This window comes from Amblyomma americanum, chromosome 11 (assembly GCF_052857255.1).
Source record: "Amblyomma americanum isolate KBUSLIRL-KWMA chromosome 11, ASM5285725v1, whole genome shotgun sequence".
In the NCBI taxonomy this organism is placed as follows: Eukaryota; Metazoa; Arthropoda; class Arachnida; order Ixodida; family Ixodidae; genus Amblyomma; species Amblyomma americanum.
In genome coordinates this window covers 104,116,271-104,142,987 of record NC_135507.1, presented here as the reverse complement: position 1 = coordinate 104,142,987, position 26,717 = coordinate 104,116,271, and the positions used below count along the sequence as shown (strand labels likewise).

Genomic DNA, 26,717 nt, shown 5'->3' with positions numbered 1-26,717 from the left:
TCTTTTGGAATCCACTCCGTTACCCTTGAGGACCAGTGGTTATCTTTCCTTCACATTACATGCCCTGACCAAAACTTTCTGCCACGCCATGCTACGCTGCTTGCTTTCTCTTGGAATCCACTCCGTTACCCTTGAGGACCAGTGGTTATCTTTCCTTCACATTACATGCCCTGACCAAAACTTTCTGCCACGCCATGCTACGCTGCTTGCTTTCTCTTGGAATCCACTCCACTGGCGTTTATCTTTCCTTCGCATTACATGCCCTGACCAAAACTTTCTGCCACGCCATGCTACGCTGCTTGCTTTCTTTTGGAATCCACTCCGTTACACTTGAGGACCAGTGGTTATCTTCCCTTCGAATTACATGCCCTGACCAAAACTTTCTGCCACCCCATGCTACGCTGCTTGCTTTCTCTTGGAATCCACTCCGTTACCCTTGAGGACCAGTGGTTATCTTTCCTTCGAATTACATGCCCTGACCAAAACTTTCTGCCACTTTATGCTACGTTGCTTGCTTTCACTTGGAATCCACTCCGCTGCCCTTGAGGACCATCGATTATCTTTACTTTGCATTACAGGCACTGATCAAAACTTTCTGCAACCCCATGCTACGCTGCTTGCTTTCTCTTGGAATCCATTCCGTTACCCTTGAGGACCAGTGGTTATCTTTCGTTCGCATTACATGCCCTGACCAAAATTTTCTGCCACTTTATGCTACGTTGCTTGCTTTCACTTGGAATCCACTCCGCTGCCCTTGAGGACCGTCGATTATCTTTACTTTGCATTACAGGCACTGATCAAAACTTTCTGCCACCCCATGCTACGCTGCTTGCTTTCTCTTGGAATCCATTCCGTTACCCTTGAGGACCAGTGGTTATCTTTCGTTCGCATTACATGCCCTGACCAAAACTTTCTGCCACTTTATGCTACGTTGCTTGCTTTCACTTGGAATCCACTCCGCTGCCCTTGAGGACCGTCGATTATCTTTACTTTGCATTACAGGCACTGATCAAAACTTTCTGCCACCCCATGCTACGCTGCTTGCTTTCTCTTGGAACCCACTCCGTTACCCTTGAGGACCAGTGGTTATCTTTCCTTCGAATTACATGCCCTGACCAAAACTTTCTGCCACTTTATGCTACGTTGCTTGCTTTCACTTGGAATCCACTCCGCTGCCCTTTTCTGCCACTTTATGCTACGTTGCTTGCTTTCACTTGGAATCCACTCCGCTGCCCTTGAGGACCGTCGATTATCTTTACTTTGCATTACAGGCACTGATCAAAACTTTCTGCCACCCCATGCTACGCTGCTTGCTTTCTCTTGGAACCCACTCTGTTACCCTTGAGGACCAGTGGTTATCTTTCCTTCGAATTACATGCCCTGACCAAAACTTTCTGCCACTTTATGCTACGTTGCTTGCTTTCACTTGGAATCCACTCCACTGCCCTTGAGGACCGTCGATTATCTTTCCTTCGCATTACATCCCCTTACCAAAACATTTTGCCACCCCATGCTACGCTGCTTGCTTTCTCTTGGAATCCACTCCGTTACCCTTGAGGACCGGCGGTTATCTTTCCTTCGCATTACATGCCCTGACTAAGCTTTCTGCCACCCCATGCTACGCTGCTTGCTTTCTCTTGGAATCCTCTCCATTACCCTTGATCCATAGACTGCAAGGTATTACTAGCGTTAAAATACAAAGGACAAAGAGCAGAAACACAGGACAGATGCTAGACTTCAACTGCCGTTTATTGCACACCAGTTGAAGTCTGCACACCAGTTTAAGTCTAGCGTCTGTCCTGTGTGTTTCTGCTCTTTGTACTTTGTATTTTAATGCTAGTAATATGTTGCAGTCTGTGGATCAAAAGCACCAACTAGCCCAACTTAATTCTTTAGTGACCCTTGAGGACCGGCGGTTATCTTTCCTTCGCATTACATGCCCTGACTAAAACTTTCTGCCACCCCATGCTACGCTGCTTGCTTTCTCTTGGAATCCTCTCCATTACCCTTGATCCACAGACTGCAAGGTATTACTAGCGTTAAAATACAAAGGACAAAGAGCAGAAACACAGGACAGATGCTAGACTACAACTGCCGTTTATTGCACACCAGTGGAAGTCTGCACACCAGTTTAAGTCTAGCGTCTGTCCTGTGCGTTTCTGCTCTTTGTACTTTGTATTTTAATGCTAGTAATATGTTGCAGTCTGTGGATCAAAAGCACCAACTAGCCCAACTTAATTCTTTAGTGACCCTTGAGGACCGGCGGTTATCTTTCCTTCGCATTACATGCCCTGACTAAAACTTTCTGCCACCCCATGCTACGCTGCTTGCTTTCTCTTGGAATCCTCTCCATTACCCTTGATCCACAGACTTCAAGGTATTACTAGCGTTAAAATACAAAGGACAAAGAGCAGAAACACAGGACAGATGCTAGACTTCAACTGCCGTTTATTGCACACCAGTTGAAGTCTGCACACCAGTTTAAGTCTAGCGTCTGTCCTGTGCGTTTCTGCTCTTTGTACTTTGTATTTTAATGCTAGTAATATGTTGCAGTCTGTGGATCAAAAGCACCAACTAGCCCAACTTAATTCTTTAGTGACCCTTGATGACCGGCGGTTATCTTTCCTTCGCATTACATGCCCTGACTAAAACTTTCTGCCACCCCATGCTACGCTGCTTGCTTTCTCTTGGAATCCTCTCCATTACCTTTGATCCACAGACTGCAAGGTATTACTAGCGTTAAAATACAAAGGACAAAGAGCAGAAACACAGGACAGATGCTAGACTTCAACTGCCGTTTATTGCACACCAGTTGAAGTCTGCACACCAGTTTAAGTCTAGCGTATGTCCTGTGTGTTTCTGCTCTTTGTACTTTGTATTTTAATGCTAGTAATATGTTGCAGTCTGTGGATCAAAAGCACCAACTAGCCCAACCTAATTCTTTAGTGACCCTTGAGGACCGGCGGTTATCTTTCCTTTGCATTACATGCTTTGACCAAAACTTTCTGCCACCCCATGCTACGCTGCTTGCTTTCTCTTGGAATCCACTTTGTTACCCTTGAGGACCAGTGGTTATCTTTCCTTCGCATTACATTCCCTGACCAAAACTTTCTGCCACGCCATGCTACGCTGCTTGCTTTCTCTTGGAATCCACTCCATTGGCGTTTATCTTTCCTTCGCATTACATGCCCTGACCAAAACTTTCTGCCACGCCATGCTACGCTGCTTGCTTTCTTTTGGAATCCACTCCATTACCCTTGAGGACCAGTGGTTATCTTTCCTTCACATTACATGCCCTGACCAAAACTTTCTGCCACGCCATGCTACGCTGCTTGCTTTCTCTTGGAATCCACTCCGTTACCCTTGAGGACCAGTGGTTATCTTTCCTTCACATTACATGCCCTGACCAAAACTTTCTGCCACGCCATGCTACGCTGCTTGCTTTCTCTTGGAATCCACTCCACTGGCGTTTATCTTTCCTTCGCATTACATGCCCTGACCAAAACTTTCTGCCACGCCATGCTACGCTGCTTGCTTTCTTTTGGAATCCACTCCGTTACACTTGAGGACCAGTGGTTATCTTTCCTTCGAATTACATGCCCTGACCAAAACTTTCTGCCACCCCATGCTACGCTGCTTGCTTTCTCTTGGAATCCACTCCGTTACCCTTGAGGACCAGTGGTTATCTTTCCTTCGAATTACATGCCCTGACCAAAACTTTCTGCCACTTTATGCTACGTTGCTTGCTTTCACTTGGAATCCACTCCGCTGCCCTTGAGGACCGTCGATTATCTTTACTTTGCATTACAGGCACTGATCAAAACTTTCTGCCACCCCATGCTACGCTGCTTGCTTTCTCTTGGAATCCATTCCGTTACCCTTGAGGACCAGTGGTTATCTTTCGTTCGCATTACATGCCCTGACCAAAATTTTCTGCCACTTTATGCTACGTTGCTTGCTTTCACTTGGAATCCACTCCGCTGCCCTTGAGGACCGTCGATTATCTTTACTTTGCATTACAGGCACTGATCAAAACTTTCTGCCACCCCATGCTACGCTGCTTGCTTTCTCTTGGAATCCATTCCGTTACCCTTGAGGACCAGTGGTTATCTTTCGTTCGCATTACATGCCCTGACCAAAACTTTCTGCCACTTTATGCTACGTTGCTTGCTTTCACTTGGAATCCACTCCGCTGCCCTTGAGGACCGTCGATTATCTTTACTTTGCATTACAGGCACTGATCAAAACTTTCTGCCACCCCATGCTACGCTGCTTGCTTTCTCTTGGAACCCACTCCGTTACCCTTGAGGACCAGTGGTTATCTTTCCTTCGAATTACATGCCCTGACCAAAACTTTCTGCCACTTTATGCTACGTTGCTTGCTTTCACTTGGAATCCACTCCGCTGCCCTTTTCTGCCACTTTATGCTACGTTGCTTGCTTTCACTTGGAATCCACTCCGCTGCCCTTGAGGACCGTCGATTATCTTTACTTTGCATTACAGGCACTGATCAAAACTTTCTGCCACCCCATGCTACGCTGCTTGCTTTCTCTTGGAACCCACTCCGTTACCCTTGAGGACCAGTGGTTATCTTTCCTTCGAATTACATGCCCTGACCAAAACTTTCTGCCACTTTATGCTACGTTGCTTGCTTTCACTTGGAATCCACTCCGCTGCCCTTGAGGACCGTCGATTATCTTTCCTTCGCATTACATCCCCTTACCAAAACATTTTGCCACCCCATGCTACGCTGCTTGCTTTCTCTTGGAATCCACTCCGTTACCCTTGAGGACCGGCGGTTATCTTTCCTTCGCATTACATGCCCTGACTAAGCTTTCTGCCACCCCATGCTACGCTGCTTGCTTTCTCTTGGAATCCTCTCCATTACCCTTGATCCATAGACTGCAAGGTATTACTAGCGTTAAAATACAAAGGACAAAGAGCAGAAACACAGGACAGATGCTAGACTTCAACTGCCGTTTATTGCACACCAGTTGAAGTCTGCACACCAGTTTAAGTCTAGCGTCTGTCCTGTGTGTTTCTGCTCTTTGTACTTTGTATTTTAATGCTAGTAATATGTTGCAGTCTGTGGATCAAAAGCACCAACTAGCCCAACTTAATTCTTTAGTGACCCTTGAGGACCGGTGGTTATCTTTCCTTCGCATTACATGCCGTGACTAAAACTTTCTGCCACCCCATGCTACGCTGCTTGCTTTCTCTTGGAATCCTCTCCATTACCCTTGATCCACAGACTTCAAGGTATTACTAGCGTTAAAATACAAAGGACAAAGAGCAGAAACACAGGACAGATGCTAGACTTCAACTGCCGTTTATTGCACACCAGTTGAAGTCTGCACACCAGTTTAAGTCTAGCGTCTGTCCTGTGTGTTTCTGCTCTTTGTACTTTGTATTTTAATGCTAGTAATATGTTGCAGTCTGTGGATCAAAAGCACCAACTATCCCAACTTAATTCTTTAGTGACCCTTGAGGACCGGCGGTTATCTTTCCTTCGCATTACATGCCCTGACTAAAACTTTCTGCCACCCCATGCTACGCTGCTTGCTTTCTCTTGGAATCCTCTCCATTACCCTTGATCCACAGACTGCAAGGTATTACTAGCGTTAAAATACAAAGGACAAAGAGCAGAAACACAGGACAGATGCTAGACTACAACTGCCGTTTATTGCACACCAGTTGAAGTCTGCACACCAGTTTAAGTCTAGCGTCTGTCCTGTGTGTTTCTGCTCTTTGTACTCTGTATTTTAATGCTAGTAATATGTTGCAGTCTGTGGATCAAAAGCACCAACTAGCCCAACTTAATTCTTTAGTGACCCTTGAGGGCCGGCGGTTATCTTTCCTTCGCATTACATGCCCTGACTAAAACTTTCTGCCACCCCATGCTATGCTGCTTGCTTTCTCTTGGAATCCTCTCCATTACCCTTGATCCACAGACTTCAAGGTATTACTAGCGTTAAAATACAAAGGACAAAGAGCAGAAACACAGGACAGATGCTAGACTTCAACTGCCGTTTATTGCACACCAGTTGAAGTCTGCACACCAGTTTAAGTCTAGCGTCTGTCCTGTGTGTTTCTGCTCTTTGTACTTTGTATTTTAATGCTAGTAATATGTTGCAGTCTGTGGATCAAAAGCACCAACTAGCCCAACTTAATTCTTTAGTGACCCTTGAGGACCGGCGATTATGTTTCCTTCGCATTACATGCCCTGACTAAAACTTTCTGCCACCCCATGCTACGCTGCTTGCTTTCTCTTGGAATCCTCTCCATTACCCTTGATCCACAGACTTCAAGGTATTACTAGCGTTAAAATACAAAGGACAAAGAGCAGAAACACAGGACAGATGCTAGACTTCAACTGCTGTTTATTGCACACCAGTTGAAGTCTGCACACCAGTTTAAGTCTAGCGTCTGTCCTGTGTGTTTCTGCTCTTTGTACTTTGTATTTTAATGCTAGTAATATGTTGCAGTCTGTGGATCAAAAGCACCAACTAGCCCAACTTAATTCTTTAGTGACCCTTGAGGACCGGCGGTTATCTTTCCTTCGCATTACATGCCCTGACTAAAACTTTCTGCCACCCCATGCTACGCTGCTTGCTTTCTCTTGGAATCCTCTCCATTACCCTTGATCCACAGACTGCAAGGTATTACTAGCGTTAAAATACAAAGGACAAAGAGCAGAAACACAGGACAGATGCTAGACTACAACTGCCGTTTATTGCACACCAGTTGAAGTCTGCACACCAGTTTAAGTCTAGCGTCTGTCCTGTGCGTTTCTGCTCTTTGTACTTTGTATTTTAATGCTAGTAATATGTTGCAGTCTGTGGATCAAAAGCACCAACTAGCCCAACTTAATTCTTTAGTGACCCTTGAGGACCGGCGGTTATCTTTCCTTCGCATTACATGCCCTGACTAAAACTTTCTGCCACCCCATGCTACGCTGCTTGCTTTCTCTTGGAATCCTCTCCATTACCCTTGATCCACAGACTTCAAGGTATTACTAGCGTTAAAATACAAAGGACAAAGAGCAGAAACACAGGACAGATGCTAGACTTCAACTGCCGTTTATTGCACACCAGTTGAAGTCTGCACACCAGTTTAAGTCTAGCGTCTGTCCTGTGTGTTTCTGCTCTTTGTACTTTGTATTTTAATGCTAGTAATATGTTGCAGTCTGTGGATCAAAAGCACCAACTAGCCCAACTTACTTCTTTAGTGACCCTTGATGACCGGCGGTTATCTTTCCTTCGCATTACATGCCCTGACTAAAACTTTCTGCCACCCCATGCTACGCTGCTTGCTTTCTCTTGGAATCCTCTCCATTACCTTTGATCCACAGACTGCAAGGTATTACTAGCGTTAAAATACAAAGGACAAAGAGCAGAAACACAGGACAGATGCTAGACTTCAACTGCCGTTTATTGCACACCAGTTGAAGTCTGCACACCAGTTTAAGTCTAGCGTCTGTCCTGTGTGTTTCTGCTCTTTGTACTTTGTATTTTAATGCTAGTAATATGTTGCAGTCTGTGGATCAAAAGCACCAACTAGCCCAACCTAATTCTTTAGTGACCCTTGAGGACCGGCGGTTATCTTTCCTTCGCATTACATGCTTTGACCAAAACTTTCTGCCACCCCATGCTACGCTGCTTGCTTTCTCTTGGAATCCAATTTGTTACCCTTGAGGACCAGTGGTTATCTTTCCTTCGCATTACATTCCCTGACCAAAACTTCCTGCCATCCCATGCTGCGCTGCTTGCTTTCTCTTGGAATTCATTCCGTTACCCTTGAGGACCAGTGGTTATCTTTCCTTCGCATTACATTCCCTGACCAAAACTTGCTGCCATCCCATGCTGCGCTGCTTGCTTTCTCTTGGAATCCATTCCGTTACCCTTGAGGACCAGTGGTTATCTTTCCTTCGCATTACATTCCCTGACCAAAACTTTCTGCCATCCCATGCTGCGCTGCTTGCTTTCTCTTGGAATCCATTCCGTTACCCTTGAGGACCAGTGGTTATCTTTCCTTCGCATTACATTCCCTGACCAAAACTTCCTGCCATCCCATGCTGCGCTGCTTGCTTTCTCTTGGAATTCATTCCGTTACCCTTGAGGACCAGTGGTTATCTTTCCTTCGCATTACATTCCCTGACCAAAACTTGCTGCCATCCCATGCTGCGCTGCTTGCTTTCTCTTGGAATCCATTCCGTTACCCTTGAGGACCAGTGGTTATCTTTCCTTCGCATTACATTCCCTGACCAAAACTTTCTGCCATCCCATGCTGCGCTGCTTGCTTTCTCTTGGAATCCATTCCGTTACCCTTGAGGACCAGTGGTTATCTTTCCTTCGCATTACATTCCCTGACCAAAACTTCCTGCCATCCCATGCTGCGCTGCTTGCTTTCTCTTGGAATCCACTTTGTTACCCTTGAGGACCAGTGGTTATCTTTCCTTCGCATTACATTCCCTGACCAAAACTTCCTGCCATCCCATGCTGCGCTGCTTGCTTTCTCTTGGAAACCATTCCGTTACCCTTGAGGACCAGTGGTTATCTTTCCTTCGCATTACATTCCCTGACCAAAACTTCCTGCCATCCCATGCTGCGCTGCTTGCTTTCTCTTGGAATCCATTCCGTTACCCTTGAGGACCAGTGGTTATCTTTCCTTCGCATTGCATTCCCTGACCAAAACTTTCCGGCACCCCATGCTACGCTGCTTGCTTTCTCTTGGAATCCATTCCATTACCCTTGAGGACCAGTGGTTATCTTTCCTTTGCATTACATGCCCTGACCAAAACTTCCTGCCATCCCATGCTGCGCTGCTTGCTTTCTCTTGGAATCCACTTTGTTACCCTTGAGGACCAGTGGTTATCTTTCCTTCGCATTACATTCCCTGACCAAAACTTCCTGCCATCCCATGCTGCGCTGCTTGCTTTCTCTTGGAATCCATTCCGTTACCCTTGAGGACCAGTGGTTATCTTTCCTTCGCATTACATTCCCTGACCAAAACTTCCTGCCATCCCATGCTGCGCTGCTTGCTTTCTCTTGGAATCCACTTTGTTACCCTTGAGGACCAGTGGTTATCTTTCCTTTGCATTACATTCCCTGACCAAAACTTCCTGCCATCCCATGCTGCGCTGCTTGCTTTCTCTTGGAATCCACTTTGTTACCCTTGAGGACCAGTGGTTATCTTTCCTTCGCATTACATTCCCTGACCAAAACTTCCTGCCATCCCATGCTGCGCTGCTTGCTTTCTCTTGGAATCCATTCCGTTACCCTTGAGGACCAGTGGTTATCTTTCCTTTGCATTACATTCCCTGACCAAAACTTCCTGCCATCCCATGCTGCGCTGCTTGCTTTCTCTTGGAATCCACTTTGTTACCCTTGAGGACCAGTGGTTATCTTTCCTTCGCATTACATTCCCTGACCAAAACTTCCTGCCATCCCATGCTGCGCTGCTTGCTTTCTCTTGGAATCCATTCCGTTACCCTTGAGGACCAGTGGTTATCTTTCCTTTGCATTACATTCCCTGACCAAAACTTCCTGCCATCCCATGCTGCGCTGCTTGCTTTCTCTTGGAATCCACTTTGTTACCCTTGAGGACCAGTGGTTATCTTTCCTTCGCATTACATTCCCTGACCAAAACTTCCTGCCATCCCATGCTGCCCTGCTTGCTTTCTCTTGGAATCCATTCCGTTACCCTTGAGGACCAGTGGTTATCTTTCCTTCGCATTACATTCCCTGACCAAAACTTTCCGGCACCCCATGCTACGCTGCTTGCTTTCTCTTGGAATCCATTCCATTACCCTTGAGGACCAGTGGTTATCTTTCCTTTGCATTACATGCCCTGACCAAAACTTTCTGCCACGCCATGCTACGCTGCTTGCTTTCTCTTGGAATCCGCTCCGTTACCCTTGAGGACCGGCGGTTATCTTTCCTTTGCATTACATGCCCTGACCAAAACTTTCTGCCACGCCATGCTACGCTGCTTGCTTTCTCTTGGAATCTGCTCCGTTACCCTTGAGGACCGGCGGTTATCTTTCCTTTGCATTACATGCCCTGACCAAGCCCATTTCTTCCTCTTGATTTCGAGTAGAATGTCATTAGCCCGCTTTTGTTCCCTCACCCACTCTACCGGCGTGTACCGCGCAAGTAGTGATCGCGATTTCGGCGATGTAAGGTCCGCGCTTAGTGCTCGAGGGTGCGATCGTGCACGTCTCGCGTGTTCGTATCATCCAATGTGGCGCAAGAGAGAGTTCGGAACATCCGGAATTCCGCGCGTTGTGCACAATGCACTCCAGCTGGGGAATTTTACGAATTCATATCAATCGTGTTCATATCACCGAGATTCGACTGTACCTACTTCTCTTTAATAGGCTTTTCAGAATAATAGTATTACGTGCAACATTTGGTTTTTTTTTGTCGTTGCTTTGTGCTCCTTGGCACGGTCCTCTGAATGTTTTGGTGACTGTGGAGATACGTCCCAAGTTAAGTTGATATATAGCATGTGTAAATACTAGTTCCTCATTCCTTTTATGGGCTTGATACTACCGAATATATACAGATCTTGTTCTCAAGGTTTGAGTTCAGGCAGGCAGTGAGCATGTGTGGTGAACACTTGGTTAACAAAGCACAACGGAACGAAGGGAAGTCTGGCTGTTTTTCTCTGCTTCTTGGCCAATGCAGTAAACGTGTATGTTTGAAAACTTTGAAGGCTTTGCTAAATTCTTGGGGATGCCCTTTGGACGTGCAGATAACCGGCTGCGCGGACGAGCGCCAGATCCTGGAGGCCCTGCGCAGGTATCCGGACAGGCCATACTACGTGCAGAAGTCACTCTACTACCTCTACCAGTACACCCTCAGCTACTCCCAGCCGCGGGTGGACGTCATCCAGGTGTGTGCTTCCTTGCGGAATGCGTCCTTTTGTGGATGCCATCCAGCGGGGATTGATATGCTCAGGCTGCCTGTCTCGCTGCATGACATCCTCACCGTGTACGCTTCAGGCACCACTGACAACATTGGTGGCTTTGTGCCATTGAAAACAAGAACTGCAGTTCTCACCTGGGAAAGGTGAAATGCTGTGCAGTTTATATTACTGGTGTGAAAGCAAACTGCAGACACTTCACAGACCACGCAGTGCGCAGGAGGGGTGCTGTGCAGACAGGCATAGCTAATTAAAAAGAAAGGCAAGACATATGATAGCATAACAGCAGCTACTGCATCACCTCAGGTAAACACTTTTTCTGGCATGAAGTGATATTGAAGTGCCATTGATGCGGTTGTGATTGATGCAAAGGACATGTGCGACCCACGAGCCGCAGAGCGGGGCATGTGGCCAAGTTAGTGAAGATAAGGAGAGGATGTTGTCTGAATGTTTGGCTGTTGGCCCATGTGTTGGTTGAATGAGGATGGAACCTCTGTTGCAGCTGATTCTGCCGGGCATGGGAGAGCACCCTCGTGTGCTGGCTATCCAGATGGCGGCCACGGCCTGCCTCTACAACCTGACCAAGGGCAGCCTGGGCCAGCGGGTGCACCCCCGGTGGCTGCGGGAGGTGGTGCGGCTCACCCTGCAGGCCATGGAGAACTTTCCCCGCAACCAGCAGCTGCAGAAGAACACCCTGCTCACGCTCTGCAGTGACCGCATCCTCCAGGACGTGGTGGGGCTCTCCCTCCTTTAGTCTGTAGATGTCCTCTGCATTCCAAATTCACGCCTAGTATTTATCTGCTGAACAAGTTGGTTCCACTTGAGAACATGCAGTATTCTGATTTACGAATTATACTGGAACCCTGATTAATCTTTTTAAATGTTAGAGAAAAAGTGGCTGATTCGAGAAAACATACCAAAAACTATTAAGGTTTTTTATAGTGGGGCTCAGGAACCGAGACTAAACGAGCGTTTCACTGCGTAAACTGCGAACAGCAAACATGAAGTGCACAATTCCGGCATGCTGCAGAATGGAAGAAGGTTGTGGAGAGAAACGTGGGATAGTCATGTCGGTGCCTTAAAAGCAAAACTGAAAGCAAAGGCCGAGAAACATGCCACCTCTTGTTCGAAACAGTGCGTGGCTATCAGGGCAATGTGTGGCCATCAGCTGGCATACTTGATGCTTCTTAGAAGTGTTGAGGGTCAAACTAATGGCTATCCAGTTACCTGGCAAATGGAGCACCTGGTGTGTAGCCCTGTGTGGCTCGTTCTGCCTTTATTTGGCTAGATTTGTTATTTTTTTCCAAGTGCCCATGCTTGCTAAATTGTCGCTGTCCATTCTGATCGATGGGCGTGCTTAAACCAAGGTTGTAGAAGCGTGTCCTGCATGAACAGTACCCGCCAACCCTGCCTGGTGTACAGGGATGTGTCAATGATAGTGTAGCTGTGGATTAAACGCTGTTTGTTCTACCATTGCTTCGTTTCGTTAATCGTTCCAGCTGCCCTTGCCCTCTTAACCTCAGTCTGCACCTTTTGTTTTTGTCGTAATGCAGCAGTCCAGGATAACATTTTGATAGTAAATTTTACCGCAGCGGTGGGGGGGCCAAGTGGTTGAGCATCCATCTCGCATGAGGGAGGTGCGGGTTTCGATCCCCAGTGCCGCCGGGTACCCACCGGCGATACAGTGGGTACAAGCTTTCCCCTGCCTGGTGCTCGGCTTCTTTAGGGTGAAATGCTTGGGAGATGGGTCTTTGACCCAACCTTGAGTAATTGAAAACACCTTGTGTCATGACGCTTTTTGGCCACAGTTGCCCTTGCGCCATAAAAATTGGTCACCATCATCAGTAAGTTTTGAAAGCCATAATGAGATATTTAGTTGCCACAAAGCTGAATACCATATTTACATGGGTCCGCTGCGGTGGCCTAGTGGTTATGATGCTCGGCTGCCGACCCGAAAAACACGGATTCGATCCCGGCCATGGCTGTCGAATTTCGATGGAGGCGAAATTCTAGAGGCCCGTGTACTGTGCGATGCCAGTTAAAGGACCCCAGGTGGTCGAAATTTGCAGAGCCCTTCACTACGGTGTCCCTCATAGCCTGAGTTATTTACACGAATGTAATGTGATTATTTTTCTTCCTAGTTCACTGGTGCCAATACGTACCTCACATTATGTTTGGAATGGAGCGAATGTATGGACTTGAAACCCTTTTCTTTTTCTCGCTGCTCAAGAAAGCTGCAGTGAGCTTCACCGCGAGAATTGCGAGCTGCTGGAGAAGCTAACTTCTCAGCGATCTTGGCACTGCACATCTCATACAATGGAGAGGGCTGCTATGAATGTGGAAAGAAGGCAGCACTGGCTGTTGAGAAAGGGAAGGCACCGGTTCGAACCTGTCCATGTCAGCCACGTTTCAATGGAGGTGAAACCAATGCCAGTGCACGTTAAAGCTCCCCATGTGGTCGAAGTTATAGCGGAGCCCTCCACTAGGGCACCTCTTTCTTTCTTTTTTTATGCCTTCTTCCCTTAGGATGTGGTTGAGGTGTCCACCCAAAAGTGAGAGCATTTTGTTTCCTGAAAACCACTGGAAGAGCTGAGTTGAGCTAGGAAAGGAAAGAAAAGGAGAGAGGTTTTAATGAACACAGGAAAGGTGTGCGTGGTTGTTAACCTGGCATGCTGCTCCAGAGGAAAGAAGGGAGCATGGACACTGGACTAGGCAGCACGAAACATGAAGCAGTGGTGGCGCTGTGGTGATGGCGAGTACTTTGTTTGGGAGACTGTGCGTTAATGCATCAGAGGTTTGCTGTACCTGATGATGTGAGACGCATTTTTGAAGTGTTGACTCTCAAATAATATTGATTTTTACATTGCTTTGGTATTCATGCATGCTGGCTCTTTTTTTTTTTCAGAATCCTTGGTTGTAGTTGGCTTGAACAGGCTGAGATCACATTATAGTCGTAATTTTTAAAAATTTTATTTTTGTGAGGTCTTGAACTCCCATTTCTCATTATATTTGGGTTCACATTAAATACGTAGGTGGTATTGCTGCGATTGCAAAAAGTATAATGCCAACAAATATTCGCAAACTAGGACTGGGCCCATTTGCTCATACAATAAGTGCGCAAATAAGTTAATATCAAGCAGAAACTTATGTCGTGGTCGCTGGCTGGTTCCTATTTTGCACCTAGGCAAGGAAAAGCTTAGGGATCTTTGGGAACATCTTGTTTAACCTGACAATGCCTTTCATAGCGAGAGTCGCTCACTTAGAGCAAAATCGTCGTGCTTTCAGCTTTGTCTTATGTGTTCGTTAGTTTGCAGTATCTCATGCATGAAGTGCACAATAAAAGCTGTGCTTAATACCCAAGAATGGTTTGTGTCTATAAATTAAATCACATGCTGACGGTGAGATTAACATGAGATGCTGTATCTTTTATCAAAGATCAAAACCTTGTCTTGTTGGGCTAATTACAATTACCCAAGTTGCATTTCTCTTGTGTCCGATACCAAGTTTCTCTTGAGGTGTGCAAAATAGCAGTTGGTTGGGGAGTGAAAGATAAGTTGATGATCTTATTTTCCACCTTTAATACATGAGCAACTGGTTTCTTCGATTTTGCCACAACACTGTGTCACTTGTCTGGTATGGGCAGACGTTTGACAGGTACCACTGTGCCCGGCTGGTGATGGACTCGTTACTGGCCTTCGATGACCCGTCCATGAACCGGATGTCGGTGGCTATCTGCTCCATCCTGGCTGCCAAGGTGAGACTTTTTTTTTTGTTTCTGCAGCATTGGTTGCGTTGACTTATCTGGTGCGAGTTGTACGAAAAATGGTTTAGCTCTGGTTAAACCTGGAGTGACGCGATAGCTGCAGCTGGCCGAGTGAAACTTGCTCAGTTGAATTGCAAAATCAGTCTTTCGCCGCTCCGTTTCACTGGGCGTTCCTTCTTCATCATCGCCCCTGGACGTGCATTCACTCTCTCCCCCTCTCCACTCCCCCCCACTTGACATGGTGCATGCGACAGCTGTTGCAGCTCGGTTTCGCTGGCGCGCCGCGCTGCTGGCAGCAGCAGCTGCTCCACACCACGTGACCATGGCGCCGCTCGAAGAGCTGGTGTAGTGTAGCTCTCACTACAAAAGAAAGAATATAGTTTTCAATGTTTACAGTGTAACTGTTCTCGGCATTGCCGTCTTGGTAGGCTGTGACTGAAAATGTCTTGTGTTCTCTTGCTGGTCATTGTTGGAATTCTCCACTTGTCGCCTGTTGGGCACTGCTGTTAGTGGCCACCTTGATGGGGTGGTGGGTGTGATGCAGCTTGTGCTGTCATTCCTTCATTTGTAGGACGATTGAAATTTGGGGTATATTTTGCCCTTATTCGTACCTAAGCACTTTTTCAATGTTCAAATCGTATTTGGCACTTCATTTTCATCATCACCCTTTAGCAATATTGAGTTGGAATTCCATTTGAGCTGATATTTGGGTCTGTTGTAGTACCCTAGCTTAGATGCTTCTTTTTCTTGGATTCTCTTTTTGTGAGTGTATGTTCCATGCCATCTTTTATTGTGTGGCCGTGAGAGACCATTTGGTGCAGCCTCAGGTGCTTTCCTCTTGTTATTGTCTTGGAGCATTGTTCTTTCCTGTGTTTCATTCTCATTATGTGTCCAGCTGAATTCCTCTTTGCTTTTGCCTTAATGAGAAAAATGGGGTTGATATAGCTGCGCTTGTGTGGATTCCATGGCTTTGTCAAGGTTTTGTTTATTTACTTGTGATACAGGGTCCTGTTTTTCGTATCTCGTTCTGGGCATCTGCCACGCATGATGCTTAAAACATGATCTGTGGCATTTAAACACTGCACCATTGTGCATGCAGTCTGCTGAAGTCGAGTGAACTGAAGAAGGTTTGACAAGTAGAAGGTGTTTACCAAGAAATGCTTAGCTGTCTTGAAGATGTTGGCAGTCTCATTGCTTCTTCAGAGACATTAAGGCTTTTCATGAATAGCATCAGTTTATTGCATATTGGCATCAGCTTAATGATGGCAGGCGCTACGTGGTTTGAGTGACTATAGTGCCTTGTACTGGTGACGATTTCTGATCATCACAGATTGGAATGGTTGACTATCAGCACTGCCTGTGTGGGCTGCTGCAACTGTCTGGGCCATCATTGATGAATGCGAAGCTTGGATTAAATGCTGCTGGGGTGATGCACTGGTTGCATTCTTGAAGCATTATAAAAACACTGCAGCATGAACATGCTGTTCGAAATGAGGCTGGTGCTGGCAGGCCAATAGAGCCTTGCACTCATTTTTTTTTTTTTCTCTGGCTGGTGCAGATCTCGACATCGGAGACATCCTCGCTGGGTGCCAAACCCGAGTACATGGAGCGGCTACTGCGCATTGTCAAGAGCAAGCTGTATGCAGGCGAGGTGGACATCATGATGAAGTTCACGCTCAGTGCCCTCTGGAACCTCACAGGTTAGGGGGAATATTTCTTCCAAATAATTTCGAAGCGAGTGTCTCCAACACCTTTCGCACACTTGTCACACTCATTGAAGCTGTGTTGACTTTCTGCAAAAATCGCTATTGGGAATTCAGGGAGCCAGCCTACATGCGGAGCCAATGTATTTGCGGGGGTGTGGGACCTGTTTGTGTCATTGCACACCTGCTAGGCGTAAGCACTGTGTGCCTCTGTGTCCAGTGCCGCCCCGCATCAGGCATTGAGGAGTGGCACCTACCTCCATGTGCCTTATGCTAGCGTTCTCTTGTGCTTGCGCTGTCTCGCTTGATTAGCGAATTTCATGTGGTGAAGAGTGGCCGCAGCAGCTGCAGTAAGCTCAGACACGGAAGTCAAGGGAGCCGCGTGATTGGTGCGTGTGCACCACGGGTAGCATGGGGCTTGTACCTGCTCTAATTTTCCGAGGCTGGCACGAGCGATGAATTACAGATGGGCCTAGCTGCAAGGTTACGATATGCTGAATATACGATAATTCGGGGAGCCCTGCCGAAGCGTTACCTTGAGTACTTGTGGACTCGATCTACAAATGCAAGCAGGGAGCTTCTAGTGGCCAAAATGGGCTCATGGTGGATCACCCCACTTGACCAAATTCATTGACTGTTATCCGTCGTACTGCTAGCCCCCCGCGCTATTTCAGCGTGACCATATAGATCAATGCCACTAACGTAAAAGCAAGGCAAACAGGTTGCACTTCTCTTTCTTGTGTAGCCGAGATGCAGCATGGGCACAGTGTTTCGCTCTGATGGTGTTGTGGCTGCATCGACGACCAACCACTGTGGGGTAGAGCGAGCTGACGGCTCTGACCAGCTGCCATTACGTGCACAGTGGGGTGCAGCTGTGGGAGAAGAGTGGCAGCAAGGAAACAGGCTCCAAAGTCCAAAAAAAGTGGAGGAGGCACTTAAGCTCCAGCTTATGGGTATGACCTGATAGCATATTGTGCTAATTCCGATATATGCAGAAGGTCATTCTCTAGTTAACGTTCATAGATCACTGGGAATCTCTGGGATCTAAGGCAGGTAGTGACCGCAGACCTGGATCACGAGTCTCAAATAACTAGAAGAATAAGAATGGGGTGGAGAGTATTTGGCAAGTTTTCTGCGAACATTAATGGTGGTTTACCAATATTCCTCTAGAGAAAAGTACACAACAGCTGTGTCTTACTGGTACTCACCTACGGGGCAGTAATGTGGAGGATAACGAAAAGGGTTCAGCTTAAGTTAGGACAATGCAGCGAGCCATGGAAAGAAAAATGATAGATGTAACGTTAAGAGACCGGAAGCGGGCAGAGTGGGTGAGGGAACAAACACGGGTTAGTGACATCCTGGTCGAAATCAAGAGGAAGAAATGGGCTTGGGCAGGGCATGTAATGTGAAGGCAAGATAACCGCTGGTCCTTAAGGGTAACGGAGTGGATTCCAAGAGAAGGCAAGCGTAGCAGGGGGGGCGGCACAAGGTCAGGTGGACGGATGAGATTAGGAAGTTTGCAGGCATAGGGTGGCCACAGCTGGCAAAGGACAGGGTTAATTGGAGAGACATGGGAAAGGCCTTTGCCCTGCAGTGGGTGTAGTCAGGTGATGCGCCACTGCTCCGTGATGGCAGGTGCTCTCAGCGGTAGGCCTTGTACGGCCGACGTTGCTCTTCCCGAGCAACCAATCATTAATTTAACTGCCACCTGTCGCAGTGAGCAGTTTGCTCACTAAGGTGGCCAGGTTGTGATGACGCTGCAAGGCCATGTGAGCTAGGTGACCCGCTCTCCTCCTAGGTTGCTCTCTGGGTGCACAATGCCGACAACGCCGACACCAGATTTTCTGGACAACAGGATGTTTAACGCTGTCACGTTTTAAGGATATGCTTATTCTTGCTGTCCTCCAGTGACACACACACACACTCATGATGACCTCATCTTAAATGCTCTGAGCATATCTGCATGTTCCCATAACATGGTCATGAATGCTAAACGTATCGCGATGACCATGCAGTTAAATTGACTGTTTCACGCACATGTACTTACTCGTGCATTCGTACTTGGCTTGTAATTCTTTCTGTGCACTGCAGCAGTGCATCTTTGACTCACGTCAGCGTTCTTAACATCTGATGTGAAAGGATGCGGGATCAACACTCTGCTGCTGCTGAGCTTTCGACACAAGTCCTTACTCAGTGCTAAACAATCAAGCCGCTTCTTTTCCTGCACGTTACAGCATCCATAATAAACAAGTGGTGCGCCGTTGGTGTCTTCCAAGAGGCTGACATGGGCATGTCTTAAGCACTCGCAGAGTTTACAATGCCCGCTTGTTGTTCATGGTGCAAAGGCACTTCGTAGCGTTTTGGCAGCCCGGCGAAAGATGATGCCTGATAGCTGGCTTTGAGAGTACACCCGAGCCGGTCTTAATGCAAGATTATCATATTCTGGTCTATAGGCATGGTAATTTCTCTGCCTTATTGTTGCCACTTGTGGCATGCACCATCAGTGATGGGTGCTTATTAAGTGGCGCTTCGCCCGCATAATGCGGGTTTGGCCCAGAGCAAGCTGAGGGCACAGCCAGCGTTTGCCGCGCACCTGCACTCTTGCTTCAAAGGAAGGAAGGTACAGTTAATTAAGAGCACAAGTGTGCTAAGCACTAATCCGATGGGTGCCAACCCCGAGCAAAGTCGTCTGTTGCCTTGTCTATTCTCAGCTGGCCTAATGTGAGCGCTCCGTCCCGCAGCTTGCCCGCTCATCGTCATCTTGTACATAGCACAAATCCATGCTTTCTCACTGATTGGAATGTAGTAAACATTCTCTGTAGTCTTCACTCCGTAAGCTGCATTACAAAACACTGTACTAACCCCAAGACCTTGGTACAACCCATAGCCCAGCCGCAGCACCCGAAAGCAGGTCCACGGAGCTGCGCGCTCAAAGCGAAGACTACGTATGCGTGTGACAGCAGAGGATCATATGCCGCACGGCCAGCCAAGGGGGTTACCTAAATTGCGCGTGACACAACACAAGGGAGGACAATGCACGTTGATGCACTGCCAATGTCCGGCGATGATGACAGAGAACCAGCTTAATCAGGCCCTCCCAAATGTGGAGTGCATCAGTGCCGCACTGGACTCAAGCATACATACTAGATGTTAAATAACCCCCAGCTTTTGCCTGGGTTGGTGGCAGTCTCTCCATTCCTTTCCCACTCGGAGTGGCCTGATGGGGACTCAAGCAGGAAGAATGAAGGGTTTACAGTGGTGCTCCAAGGAGTTTTGCTTGCAAAGGAGGACAAGCAACACGGCATTCTGCTCGTGGACACACCATGGGCAGTTTAGCAGAATGCAGCAGTGGCTGCGCACCCAGCTCACTCAAGAATCCCAATCTGCACACACTGATCTTCTTAATGAGGTCCCATGTTGATAATGTGATAGTGTAGCATCCTTTGTGGCTCAGACGCTGCCGCTACTGGGGAGTGGGAAGGTGCGTTAGGGGGAGGAAGCCATTTGCATCCTTCATGTTTCATGTCATGGTCTGCCCAACTATCATTGCCTTGAAAACGGACTCTGTCCTTGGCGCACGTGGTGCACCTCTGCCAAGATCTGGCGTGGAGCATGTTTGTAGAGAGCAGCGAAAAGAGCTGTGAGATGCAGCAGCGAGGAATTGCTTGTCTATCCGTGACAAGAAAGTTCACAGCATGACTTGCAGGTTGTGCAAACGGTATCTTAGTGAGTGGCATGCCACCGACACCTACAGTCCAGACATGACTGAACTGTGACTCTGACTCAGATCGAAGCTGATATTATCGCTTGTGGGCGGAACATGGTAGCGATTTTTTCCAGCTGATTTTGCCTCACTGAACTGATTTTTTGAACGTTCATGTGTTTTTTGCACTGTTCAATTACTTGGACCATTTTTTAGATTCCAGAGTCCGATAAATCAGTGTGACTGTATTCATTTAGCACCTGTGCTTGGGTATGTTCCGGCAGGGGTTGTTTTGTGTTAAACACTTCATAGCAGCCTGGTGAATTCTTAATAAGCATACAGGAAATGGGGCTATGACAGAGGCCTTACTGAAGGGCTCCGGAAATTTCGACCACCGGCGGTTCTTTAACATGCACTTTAAGCACACGGGCCTCTAGAATTTCAGCTCCATCAAAATTCGAGTACCGCGGCGGGGAAAACTTTGTTGCTGTCAACATTGAAACACTTGGAGAATCCCCTCAGGTGGCATGTGAAATTTTTCGTTCGGCTTATGTCTGGTAGTGCTCATGGGAAACAGCCTGGATTGTTTTTGCCATGCTTCAGGCACGCACGCTGTACTAAGGAAGTTGAGTTTAAGTCATGGTCACCGATCACTACACGTGGCACATTGGGGCCATCTACCATTATTGTGGCATTTGCATATGATACTAGTCGTGACATAACATTGTTAGCTTCTTATTTTGAAGGTATGTCGACTTTTTGCGAAAATGGCCATCTGATATTGAGGGAGGTGACCTACACAAGGAGCCGTGCCGATGCCCATTCCCTCTGTGATTCATGGAGCTCCACATGTAAAAAAAAAATTGTCAATTTGTATGCACATCGGTGCTGCTAAAATGTAATTAAACTGTGTGCTGTATGCCCAGCCTGCTTACGCTGGTAGTCACTTTCCCGGATGAGCGGTGGGCAGTCCAAGAAAAAATTTCCTGTTCCTCCAGTGAACTCTGCAGCACGTGTTGTGTGAGGATTCGAAACCGCAGAACTGTTAGCAGTTTGGTTTGCCACTTCGCCAGCTTTGCTGCATAGTTGCACTGTTTAACATCTTTGATCGCCACTTCCCCCGACTGCTAGTCTCAATTGCGATTACATCACTGTGCAGCTGCCACATTTAGCTGCCCTTATGATGCCATGATTCCATCCCTTAGGAAGCACATCAGACAGAAACCACACAAAGCAAGCTTTCCGGAACATTATTCACTTGAGGTGAATACTTCGATATTTTGTACGTGAGGCATTCAGATCAAATTAAGTATTGAACAGTACTTTGCTATAGGTGGTGCCCAATCTGAACGGGCCGCAAGGCATGCTGGGTACTCTGACTTCCGGGTTGTTCGGCGAGATGCGCGTGTACAGCGCTTTGCTTGTAGTGAAGAACTGACAAGCTTGAATTCGGCTCTATATGCGTTAATACGCGGAAATGAAGCCGTAAGAAAGGTCAGGATGCTGTACGTGCATTACTATGTCCACACTCGGCGTTCCGTATTTGAATTAATGGTGAAAAAAAAAGCGTTGCAAGTGCGAATGTTTCGGCGTGCGTCGTCTGTTCGCGCAGAAGTTTAAGACGCTACATTCACTCGCTAAAAAGTTCTCCTGTTGTTACTATTATCATGCGGCTGTTGCATTGACCTCTAATATATGTTACGGTACGTAATTCTGAGAGGCTTCACGCTGCCAGGCGCTGAATATATGGACTACCAGCAACCGTAGCCTAGCATTATGTATGAGCTAGTGCACTGCTGCGCACATTGTAGCAGTGTGGCTGCGACGGCGAAGAGCTTGCATCATGCAAATCCTTGGTGTACTTGCAGTGCTTTCTCTACACCAGCCGCGGTGGCCTAGTGGTTAGGGCAGTCTGCTACCGAATTGGAGGATCCTGGTTAAATACCGGACACGGTGGCCGCGTTTCGAAGGAGGCAAAGCGCGAAAGGCATCCGTGTGCTGTGCGATTGAACCCGTCTAAACTAATCCGGAGCCTTTCACTATGGTGTCCCTTATTGCCTATGTATTGCTTCTAGACATAACAACATACAATTTACAATATTTTGTGATTTTATAGCCTTTACAAAGCTTTCACGTGCACTGCATCGGAGGGTTTCTTGCTACGCGGTAGCACCGGAGCTGTCGTTGCCTGCAAGCAAGGTAGACCGCGTTTTATTTGCTGCTCTAAAATTGGCACATGCGGCACGTTGAGCTCCCCCCAAAAGTCTGTACTTAACAATGCTTCACAACCTTAGCAAACAATCTATTTTGCTGTCGAATAATGTTCTTGTCAGCTCAACTGCTTTTTGTTGAATATTTGCTATGCCTTATGGAATAATTACTGCACAAGCTGGCATGCATAACAACTGTCTCAAGCAACTTAATTTCAGTTCATCTGTAATGCAAAAAGGCAACTGCATGAAAAATGTGTTGCATTTTCAACAGTACAGTAAAACCTCGATAATTCGAACTCGGTTAATTCAAAATCCCGGATAATTCGAAGGTTTTCTGCGGTCCCGTATTTTCCAATGTAAATTTGGCCGGATAATTCGAACAGGTGGCCTGCCCCAGCCCGGTTAATTCGAAAATTTGCGATGCTATGCGGCAATGCCTGATCCATGTTTCGCCGCAAACCCGGCGAAACGACGGCCCTACAGAGCCGCGAGGCAAAGCCACATAGCAACGGCGATGATTTGTAGGCGAAGCGCCCCAGCCGGAGCACTCTCGGCACAAAAATCGGTCCGCAGTGCACCTCGCGGACCGCCGAAACGCGCGCCTGCAGAGGAGAAGACGTGCTTCACTGCAGCGCGGCGGGCATACCGGTTTTTATCACGTGATCTCGACCCCACTCCGTCCCATGGCGTGCTTCGTCCACTCTTCTCCCGTGCCTCCGACGCTGCAAGTACGCCGCCACCACCGCCATGCAGGGACACAGGTCTCGCCTGCGCCATTTCTTTGTGTTGTGCGCCGCGTTTGGGGGTCGGCTACTGTGCCGTTGTTTTTTGCGGGGACTGTGCAGAAGTGCTAGCATTTTGACCGTAGCAGTGGACGAAATGCCAAAGTACAAGACTTTAACGCTGCAGCAGAAGTTCTGCTTGATCCAGGAAGCAGGCAAGAGCGCTTGTTCGAAGACCGAGTTGGTCAAAAGGCATGGCGTGCCCCTCTCGACGTTGTCTACACAATATTGAGCAACAAGTCAAAAATACTAGAGGCTTACGGCAAGACATATTCTTCGAAGCGGTCACGAGTGCGGGCTCCCACGTATCAAGATGTAGAATCTGCTCTGCTTCGCTGGCTGCAGAAAGCAAACGCAGCCCACCTTCCCGTCAATGGAACGCTACTGCGGGAGAAGGCCAACGACCTAGCTCTACAACTTGGGCACGAAGAATTTAAGTGCAGTAATGGATGGTTTTGCCACTTTAAAGAACGCAATAATTTAACCTTTCTGACCGTCTGTGGTGAGAGCGGCAGCACTAACGAGAGTGTTGTCGAAGATTGGAAAAACCACACATTGGCGCCGCTGCTTAGCGAGTATGGTGCAGACGACGTTTACAACCTTGATGAGGCTGCACTTTTTATAAGATGCTGCCAACAAAAACATTCGCAGTGAAGAACACCGCCATCAAGGGTAGGAAACAGGCCAAGGACAGGATTACTGTGCTGTTCGGCGCGAACATGTGCGGTAAACACAAGCTGCCGCTACTGGTTGTCGGGAAGACGGGGAAGCCTCGCTGCTTCAAAAATGCACGGCTGCCGCCAAAGGATGAACTCGTCTACAGGCACAATAAGAAAACCTGGATGACAGGTGCAATATTTGAGGAGTACGTGCAGCAACTTGACCGCAAGTTCGCGGCCACAGGCAGGAATGTCCTGTTTGTCGTCGACAGCTGCCCGGCACATGGCGACATCCCACATCTCCAGGCCATCAGGATGGTATTTTTACCTCCGAACACCACTTCGATCTCACAGCCGATGGACCAAGGCGTCATTCACCACACTAGGAAGATTTATCGGCACCACCTGCTCAAGCGCATGTTCCTTTGCTACGACCTCCTCGGAGCCATATGCCTCATGGTGTACGCTTGGAAACAAGTGGAGCCCGCATTGATCAGGCGTTGTTTTGAACACGCTGGTTTTTCCAGTGAAAGCACCGTTGATGCCGATGCAGACTACCCATGTGCTATGCTTGACGAAGAAGGAGCAGAGTATTGCGACCGCATCAATGCACTCTGCGCAGAGGAGGGTGAGTCCAACACAGTCGGCTTCGCCGAGTATCTCAACTTTGAGAGCGAAGAGCAGACAGGCTACTCTGACTTGGAGAGTGAGATTACTGCTGTTACGAACAAGCGTGATGACAGCGACGATAGCGACGACGACACCGACGAGCCTCCCCGAGCACCTGCACTCGGTGAGGTTATCGGATCGCTGAACGTTATCCGCAGTTTCGTTGAGTGCCACGGTGGAAGTACAGAGATGTTTCACCTAGTTGGCCAACTCGAGAGCATGACCTTCGGAGCCGCAAACTACCGGACGCGGCAAACCAGCATCTGATTATTTTCAGTAGTAATTCAAAATATGCCAAATAAAGGTAGCACATTCCTGCAACGAATTTTTTTGCCTAAGTCGTATTTCTTGTGTTCGGTTAATTCGAAAACCCGCTTAATTCGAAGATTTCTCGCGGTCCCAATGACTTCGAATTAACGAGGTTGTACTGTATACTGTATTCTTTCTGCCAGTAGAAATTGCACCGAGCATGTGCTGAGACTTTGTGGCTGAAAACCTCTACTAATGTGCGTCAAGGGCATGGATAGGCAAGTGACATAGCAGCTATTCCAGCACTGAGAGAGGTGCGCCCATTTACTGGGGCTTTGGTACGTGCACAAGAACCTCACTCACACACAAAATTAACCATGCTATGCATTTCACCGCCTGCATGGTGGTGTGGGACGTTACATGCTGTTTACATATAACTTGCAGCTCTGAATGTTGAGAATTCCTGTGCTTGATTTCCCAATGCTGGTTGCTGCAATATGTACATGGAAAAGAAGTACTAAAATAAATGCTTTGTTTTATGGCATCTCTTGAATGTTCACTAGCTTCAGAATGCAAATAAATGTGGCTTCCCATCAAGGCAGAGGAGAGCCTGTAGCCATTTTGCTATCGTGAACTTAGTGCTCAGAGCCTAGTCGAAGGAGAACCACCAGCCAATGTACAGACAGATGTCCCCAATGGTGGGCACCTCAGCTGTTGATGCATATGTACAGAAATGTGGAAATATAAAACTTACGCATTGTGTGCAAAGTGTTCAAGGCAAGGTAGGCAAGGAATAACACAAGCAGCTAGGCAGAAGATTAGCTTGCCTTGTGTTTTTTTTGTTAATGAAAACCTCAAGCCAAAGCAAAGCATCAAAGCCTGCTGCACAGCTTCGCTACAGGCACCACAACGTAAACGAAGTCAGGCACAAAGACAAAACAGAAAGCAGACCGCAGCCAAAAGCAGAACTAACTCTTCACATAGGCAGCTTCACTGTTGAACTGCAAAATGAGAAAGTTCATCGGCTGTTAATTGGAAACTCTTCTTGTCATGTGGGTAATAACATCTGATATAACCTTTGTCTCGCAAAAACCCTTGCAGGCACATTTTATACAGCACAGCATGTAATAAATGAGTAAAATGAGTTTAATGGAGGAGACCTGAGCGACAAATAGTAAATTAGAATAAATAGTATGGTAGAGCAGAACAAATCATGCTTCGGCTTTTCGAGCGCACACAGAAGCTTGATCCGAGTTGTTTTCAGCATTTTCTACAAGTTCCTTTGACCAGGTCTTCTGCAATGTTGAACGAAAGGCATTCCCACCCAGTTTTAGTTTTGGCGTGAACACTGCGGCATAGCTTGTATGCTAATTGACTTTGGTAAACCAACCCTAAGACACTAGTGATACCAAAAAATCAGGAACGTCTGTGAACACCATGTGTTCCTTGGCCTTTTAAATCTAGCAGTTTTATAGCATGTTTATTACTGTCTATGCTTACGGATAATTGACCCAGCCGACCACCAGACCAGCCTTTGCCGTCCTTGCAACATTCTGCACTTCTTGAAATCGCCAACGTCACTCTCAATTAATAAGTCAACCATTCAGTGCAATATTCCGACATGCAAGCATGCAATGCATCACACGTAAACTAGAGATGCAGACATTTATCTACTTCACATGCATGTTCAGCACCTATAGACAGTTTTCAAATGATGCTTTGTTGCGCAGCGACAGTTCAGTATTATAACATTTGTCTCAGATGTCAATTCTCCTATGTGCTGTACAATGAAAGGTGATAAACAGCTAGACTGTGTTGGCTGCTATATTTTTTTAAGTTCGGGTACCTTAAAGTGAAGCTTCTCATAACTTACTGCCTCAGAGTATGAAAAGAATGGTGGTGAATAATTCCTATCACTTAATAATGCGATCACCTTGTCTGTCACCCTCCCTCTCCACACACAGGAATGAAGAAACATAACTGCAGCATGCAAGTCTACGCAAACGGGGAACTTTAACGTAGCAGCTCGCTTATAATTTTTCCATACCTG

At 47.2% G+C, this 26,717-nt stretch overlaps 1 protein-coding gene and 1 long non-coding RNA gene across 4 annotated transcripts in view; one reads left to right on the top strand and one right to left on the bottom strand.

The window, feature by feature from the left end:
- Nucleotides 1-26,717, top strand: part of LOC144110512 (protein zyg-11 homolog B-like) — a 193,880-nt gene that overhangs the window by 130,151 nt on the left and 37,012 nt on the right. For all 3 annotated transcript variants that reach the window (XM_077643491.1, XM_077643489.1, XM_077643490.1), the window contains exons 7-10: nucleotides 10,756-10,896; nucleotides 11,429-11,659; nucleotides 14,570-14,680; nucleotides 16,248-16,389. In XM_077643491.1, the coding sequence (XP_077499617.1) occupies nucleotides 10,756-10,896; nucleotides 11,429-11,659; nucleotides 14,570-14,680; nucleotides 16,248-16,389 (625 nt within the window). The remainder of the gene's footprint in view (nucleotides 1-10,755; nucleotides 10,897-11,428; nucleotides 11,660-14,569; nucleotides 14,681-16,247; nucleotides 16,390-26,717) is intronic.
- Nucleotides 1-26,717, bottom strand: part of LOC144110513 (uncharacterized) — a 148,627-nt gene that overhangs the window by 110,827 nt on the left and 11,083 nt on the right. The window contains exon 2 of the long non-coding RNA XR_013309856.1: nucleotides 11,569-11,694. This is a non-coding gene — a long non-coding RNA (uncharacterized LOC144110513). The remainder of the gene's footprint in view (nucleotides 1-11,568; nucleotides 11,695-26,717) is intronic.